General features: G+C 39.9%; 1 protein-coding gene across 1 annotated transcript; it reads right to left on the reverse strand.

Moving 5' to 3' along the window:
* Positions 1–229: 229 nt before the first annotated feature.
* Positions 230–4767, reverse strand: LOC148143489 (G protein-coupled receptor 15-like). The gene is made up of 2 exons (XM_087974222.1): positions 4698–4767; positions 230–1159 (listed from the first exon to the last, which is right to left on the reverse strand). The coding sequence occupies exons 1-2, from the start codon at positions 4765–4767 to the stop codon at positions 258–260; spliced, it is 972 nt and encodes a 323-aa protein (XP_087830348.1). The 3' UTR covers positions 230–257.
* Between the last annotated feature and the right edge of the window lie 2862 nt (positions 4768–7629).

Here is a 7629-nt window from a genome sequence, read left to right on the forward strand (position 1 = left end):
CATTTGAAAGAAAGCAATTGAGCAACAACCTTGTGGCGCCCATTGATTTAAGAAAAACAAAGAGACTCATTCATGTTGTTGAGGGAGCAACATCTGCAATTCCTGCTCAGTGTGGCCGATATGAATCTCAAGACCCTCAGCAATATTGACTTTCAGCTATACCCTGGACAATTTGGGTTAGTTCATTGTTCCATGAGATCTGAAATGTTCTATCACTCATCCTCACGTGTCAAATGAAAGCATGGTTTGTACTTGCATTATTTCCGTGATATGATTAAAAAGCTCAGTAAATATTTGGACAGATTCTTTACCTCCTGTCTGAACATCCGTTGAGTTATAGCGTAAATAAATGTGTTGGTGCAAGAACTCAGTAGCTGGAGCATATTTGCACTTTCTTGGAGAAGAAACTTTGGATCGCTAAGGCCTCTGATCTGGTAATTATTTGTAAATCGCTCATATAAAAACTGTATGACATATGCCATCCACAATAAGATGAAACTGCCTGAAACAGCAAACAGTAAAATAATAGATTTTCTTCGGCTCTCCATTTCTGGGTCCATCTGATTCGCGTTACTGCTGATGGCTCGGAGCCTCTGGCGGGATCTACTAGTTGCTACAATATATCTGACAGTCAGAACATTCAGCAGAAGGATGAGAAAGAATGGTGTAATTGGTGTCAAAATACGGTCAAACCAGTCAAATGCTCTCCACACTATAGAAGTATAACGGATTTTTCTCACAGCGCAATACCATGGGACATCATTAACTAGGTAAATTGGTTCATGTATAAAATACCAAGGAACACTTTTTAGACATCCTAATGAACATATTGTTCCTATAATGAAAGTTGCTATTTTATCAGTACAATATTTTGTTTTGAACTTCATGCAACAAATAGCCACAAATCGATCAACAGTGAATGCAACTGTCAACCACACAGAACTGTCTCTGCATGCATAAATTAAAGCAATGGTTAGACTGCATATGGGGGTAATTGACAGGAAGCTACCAGGAAAATAAATGCCAGGAATCCTGTTTAATAGCACTGCAGTTACGATTACCAAGAGATCTGTCACGGACATCGATACCAGGTAGCAAGTGACACATTTAGAGAGACCACACCGCCCTTTGAAGAGGATGAAAATCGCCACTAAATTAACTAAGAAGAAAGACAGAAGATATGAATTAACCACATATGACAAGTACAAGGAACAAGAATATATGTGTTGGAGTTTTCAAATTATTTCAATTTTGGTACAGGATGTTACACAACCATAAATACCAGGTAGGGAAGGAGAATCAGATATTGGATGAGCACAAGTTAGTACTTATCATGGATATTGACTTGTCCTGCTTAATTGTAAAGGAATACAAAACATGTAAAGTAAGGGTACCTATTTGAAATTGATGAAAATATTAATTGTGGAAATTTAAGAACATAACACAAATCTGTAGCAGGACAAAAGAAGCAAATTTACTTCAATATTTGATGTTGTCAGGGTTAATTAACGTGGAGGTAGAGGAATGATGGAAGTATTTGTAGAAATATTGAACTGTAAAAAAGAATGAAATCTGTGCTTATCAAAAATGCAAACTGTAAGAAATGCCTTGCCAGTTTATTGATCATCAATAAGAGTATTTCAATGCAAATTAAATCAGTTCAAAATTTCAGGGAGTGATTGATATATTCAAACACCGTAACTCGCATGAATCTGGCAAGAATTAATTAACAATAATCAAAATTCGAATTTCAAAAATAGTTTCCTTTATTCGAGGAGATGTAAAACAGAAGTTACTTTTCTTCTTACGCACATATTCACTAGAGTCATGTCCACTAATCTTGAAAATATTTGATCTTCACAACCAAACACAGAAATGGATGATCTTTAAATATGCTTATTCATATTTAGAGGAGATACCTCAGCGTATATTTTGCTTTCCAAAATTACGAGGTAATATATCATTCATGAGCTGCGAGTTGCTTCGAGAAATTACAAACTCTAAATCTCTGCAGCATTGAAGGACAATGGAAGGAGGTAAAAGAGATAACTAATATCGGACGTTCACCCTTTTATTTATCCTGATTTGGGACAAAATCACATGGCATCACTGTGTCAAAAACATCCTCCGTGTGTTCAGCAACGGTACCTGTCGGTTCTTGTGCAGGAGGGATTAATGCTTTAACTCCAGAATCAGGCACAAGGTTGGTGGCACAAATGTCGGTGGGATTGTCATGGTAAAGATGATCTAAAGAAGCTCTGGATGATTCAGATATAGAACAGTATGATACAATAGAAGAAAAGGCCCTTCAGCCCACATTTCTGTGCTAACATGATGTCATTCTGAACTAATCCCATTTGCCTGTACATGGTCTATATTCGTCGATTCTCTGCATGTTCACTTGTCTATCTAAGTGCCTCTTACCCTTTGCTATCATGTCTACTTCTACCACTTCCCCATGGCAACCCACTCCATGCACTTAGTAACCTCTCTCATAAAGAAACACTTCCCTCAAACAGCTCCTTAAAACTTATCCCTTCTCTCCATAAACCTGTGTTTGACATTTTCACTCTGTGAAAGACACGCTGACTACTCACTCTATGTATTCACCTCATAATTTTAGATATTGTATAATGTCACCCATTAACCTCTGACACTCTAGTGAAAGTAATCCAAGTATTTCCAACCTCCCCTTATGAATAATACACTCCAACCCAAGCAATAGCCTGGCAAGACTCTTCTGCATCCTCTCCACCCCGCTGCATCCTTCCTATAATGCTGCCACCAGGACCGTGTTGGGTACTCCAAGTTTGGCCTCATTACTGTTTAACACTTTTGCACCATTACTTGCCAACTTCTATGGTTAGTGCCCCAACTGCAGAATATGTGTGTGTGTGTGTGTGTGGTGTGTGTGTGTGGTGGTGGTGTGTGTGTGTGTGTGTGTGGTGTGTGTGTGTGTGTGTCTTTTCAGTCTGTTCACAGATATTATTAGACATCAATTTAACGGGTGTGACTTGAATCTAGGTCTCCAAGTCCAGATGTCAGAACAATACCACTTTTCAAAACGAGCCCAACATGCCTCATTCTTTTAAAATCTATTTTCATATCATATATTGCACACTTCTGGAGCAGACTGGACTTGAATCCGGGCCTCCTGTCTTAAAGGTAATGATACAAACACTGCAACACAAGAGCTCTTGGCAAGCCGCACTTTGAAAACATTGAACCAATTTTTCTAATCAACCTGTTTAGGGATGTTGTAACATAGATCTGGAGCAGGTGGGACTTGAAAGTGGACCTCCCAGTCCACTGTGCCACAGCTGGGCCCCATCACATTCCATGTATTTTTTTCTAAATATATTTTTCTAATCAACCTGTTCACCGCTGCTATTATACATCTCCAGAACAGGTGAAACTTGAACCCTGAATTCTGGTCCAGAGGTAAGAATACTACCAATGCAACGCAAGAGCGACCTATCACATACTGCACATTGAGCAAGTAGGCAAAAGCATGTCAGCTACAATATCATTTAGGTAATTGTGAAGCTTCCCAATATGGTCGGAAAATCAAAAAAGAATTGAATTTAAATGGTAACAGTTTGAGAAATGTTGATGTGCAAAGAGACGTGGTCCATTACGAAAAAAAAATGGTCTGCTGGCCATCATTGCAATATGTATTTGAGTACCAAAATAAATAAATCTTACTTCAGCTGTGCAGCCCTTTGATGGGACCGCACCTGTAGGAATTATCTGTAATTTTGTCTTCCTACAAAAGAAAAGAGTGTGTTGTCCTGGAAAGAGTAGAAGAATCGAGGTCCATCAGACTGATTGCTGGACTTCCACTTTTTGAGTAAGGAGACATTGAGATGACTGATGACTAGTCTTGTACTTGCTGGCGTTTAAGAGAGGGAGAAAACAACTTACGAAAACATATAGCATTCTTATATGACTAGACAGACTGGAAACAAGGATGATGTTGACCCTGTCCTGAAAAGCTGTACAGTGCAAGTTCACTAAACTGAGGTGAGGAAAACTTTCAGGATGCAGAGTGCATTGATGCTATGGAATTGTCTCCTTGTATAGACAAAGTGATTGAATGTAACAAAGAAATAAATATATTTTGAGAGATTTAGTGGGTGAAGGGTAATAGTGAGAGTGAGGAATAACAAGGTTATGTTAGAGGAGTAGCCATTATCGTGCTGAAATACAGAGTGGGCTTGATAAACCAAATAGGAGACACGTACTTCTATTTATTATAAATCTATCTTTCATTGGTTAAAAAAAATTTCAAAGTATCACCAGACAGAGAGTGTCAAATGTTTGGCTCTTTATCACAATGGTCCAAGTTTATACGGACTGTACTAACACTGGAAGGCAATTCGCTGACACCTTCTCGAGAATATTTAAAAATGGGGAAGAACATAATGATCTTGCGAGGGATATGGATTTCGGTCGTTCGAACACAGTTAATGAGAACAAGAGGTTTCACTCAAAGTGAAATCAATTTTGAGTGCTCTTTAAACGGTGATGTTATGGTTAATTTATTTTATTCTGCTTCGTTGCACAAGCTGTCTGCATGCATATAAACGCATAATTAGGCTTGACAGTTAAACATATTTTCAATAATTTGTGACAATAAAGTAAAGCATTTTCAGCTTGGCACAACAACAACAAGTTTACTACTTGAAACACTTTACCTGGAACCGCAATCACTGCAAGGATGGTGTAGTATACAGCATAGAGGGGTCCTCGAGGTGGAGTGTGCATTTTCTGCGAGAAACAGTGGCGGCTGATCAGCATCACACTCGTAGTTTGTTTCCCTAATGATGTATCCTTTATTATATCTGATGTTAAACCACCAGAGACACAATTAATGTGCCTCATTGTCTTTCAACAGCAGGTTGGGATAGATTAACTTCATATTAATTATTAACTGTGTGGCATGATGGTTCACAGCGCCAGGGACCCGGGTTTAATACCAGCGATTATGTGTATGGAGTTTGCACATTCTCCTTCTGACTGAGTGGATTTTCTCTCACAATCCAAAGACGTGCTGGTTAAGTGAATTGGCCATGCTAAACTGCCCATTGTGTTCAGGGGAGATGTAAAGACATTGGGTAGGGGAATGAGTCTGGGTGGGTTACTCTTCGGAGGTTCGGTGTGGACTTATTACGACAAATGACCTGTTTCCACACTGTAGATATTTAATGATGTTCATGAAAGTAATATACCCCATTTGACTTTCACTTATATGCAGCACAACAGGAAAAATTGGATACCACAGAATTTTAACCGGAAACACCACATAGTAACAATGCAATCTGAACTGTTGAATTACTACTCATTGGCAGTTGGGGAAGTGATGGTGTTATCAGTGAACTGTTAATCCAGAGACCCAGACAGTAATTTGGGCGCATGGTTCTGAATCCTGTCATGGCAGAAGATAGAATTTGAATTGAACAAAATTCTAGAACAAAGGGTCTGTTGTTGATGACATCTGTTGTCATTATGAAAACCCACCTGATACACAAATGTCGGTTAGGGCAGTTAGGGATAGGACAGCGGCGCTTGCTTGCTACGAAAAAAAAATAAAACAAGCAACACATCTAATATAAGCAAGAAAACAAAATTGCCTCACTTCTTCACCGAGATACAGACAAAAGAGTTTAGGAAGATCTTTGGCAAAGAGAGCCTTTTGTGCATCCACCAGCTTGGAAGTGGTATAACTGTTAAAGTGATATATTAAATGGCAGAGAATGTAATAATCCCTCTACCTTTTAAGTAAGTACTGGACTAGCCTCATTTATTCTGAAAATGTGTTGCTGGAGAAGCGCAGCAGGTCAGGCAGCATCCAGGGAACAGGAGAATCGACTTTTCGGGCATAAGCCTTCGTTTTGGAACTGCAAAAAGAGGAAGAGGAACACCTGTACAAGGTATTCGCAAAAAACGGATATCCTCGCAATTTCATCAACAGATGCCTAAGGGAGAGACAACAGAACGAGGACATGCCGCAACCCAAAGGACTAGCCACACTACCATACATCAAGAACATCTCTGAAGTGACAGCCAGACTACTGCGACCACTAGGACTTATAACAGCACACAAACCAACAGCCACTCTCAGACAACAACTCACGAAAACGAAGGACCCGATACCCAGTATGAGCAAAACTAACGTAGTGTACAAATCCCATGCAAGGACTGCACAAAACACTATATAGGACAAACAGGAAGACAGCTAACGATCCGCATCCACCAACATCAACTAGCCACGAAACGACACGACCAGCTATCCCTAGTTGCCACACACGCAGACGACAAGCAACATGAATTTGACTGGGACAACACGACCATTATAGGGTAATCGAAACAAAGAACAGCCAGGGAATTCCTAGAAGCATGGCACTCATCCACAAACTCCATCAACAAACACATAGACCTGGACCCAACATACCGGCCACTACAGCGGACAGCTGAAACTGACAACCGGAAGCGGCAGGGACAGGCCACTATAAATGCCGGAGGAAACACCACAGAAGCGCTTCACAGGAGGCTCCCAAGCACTGAGGATGTCACCTAGACAGGGGACGAAACGTTTGCAACAAAAACTTCCAGGTCGGCGAACAGAACCACAGCAACGAGCACCCGCGCTACAAATCTTCACATAAACTTTGAATTGCTGAAATTAAAAGTGAGAGAAATGGCTCCTAAAATTGCTAAAAAAAAAGTTCTGTGATTTGAAGATAATTCTCAATTTGCCAAGGAAGTTTCGAAAGAAAGAAAAAGGACATATTTTTAGAATTAGCAAATAAGTTAAATGTGGGTTTAACCAAGGATAAAAGCAAAGCTGAATTAGAAGGGAATTACTCAAACAATTATGTGCATCAGAGAAACAGACAAGTGCAGTAGAGGTAGAAAAACTTAAATTTCATCTGAGGAAATTGGAGTTAGAAGATAAACAAAGGGACAGAGAAAGAGAAACAGTGAGAGAAGACAGAGAAAAGAAAAAGAGACAGAGAAGGGAAGGAGAGAAAGAGAGAAGGTTCTTACATGAGCAAAGAAAGAACGAAGAAAGGGCAAGACAAAAAAAGAGAGAGAATTTGAACTTGAGAAGTTGCAATATAGTCAGAAGTTAACAGGATGGAGATTAAAAGAAAAGGTCGCAATATATTTAAATATGTCAAAACTCTGCCACGTATTGATGAGAAAGATGGTGAAGCCTTCTTTATTTCATTTGAAGAACTGGCTAGGCAGATAGAGTGGTTTGAGGATTGATGGGTAACGCTAGTTCAGATTAAACTGGGAGGCAGAGCTAGTGAGGTACTTGCCGCACTGTCCGATGAGACATCAATTTCAAAGGAGGGTGCCTGTAAACAGGAAAGTGGTTTGAAGTGTGTATACTTCAATGCAAAAAGTATACGAAATAAGGTAGGTGAACTTGCAGCGTGGGTTGGTACCTGGGACTTCGATGTTGTGGCTCTTACGGAGACATGGGTAGAACAGGGACAGGATTGGCTGTTGCAGGTTCCAGGGTTTAAATGTTTTAGTAGGGTCAGAGGTGGGGGTAAAAGAGGGGGAGGTTGGCATTGCTTGTCAAAGATAGTATTACAGCTGTGGAAAGGATGATGG

This window comes from Chiloscyllium plagiosum, unplaced genomic scaffold (assembly GCF_037043375.1).
Source record: "Chiloscyllium plagiosum isolate Xiang-an unplaced genomic scaffold, Cpla_swu_hap1 HiC_scaffold_27, whole genome shotgun sequence".
NCBI lineage: Eukaryota > Metazoa > Chordata > Chondrichthyes > Orectolobiformes > Hemiscylliidae > Chiloscyllium > Chiloscyllium plagiosum.

Coding starts and splice junctions, on each gene's coding strand:
- LOC148143489 (XM_087974222.1), bottom strand. CDS start 4,767: ATGCACACTCCACCTCGAGGACCCCTCTATGCTGTATACTACACCATC. Junction 1,160..4,697: donor TGCAGTGATTGCGGTTCCAG/GTAAAGTGTTTC, acceptor CTTTCTTCTTAG/TTAATTTAGTGGCGATTTTC.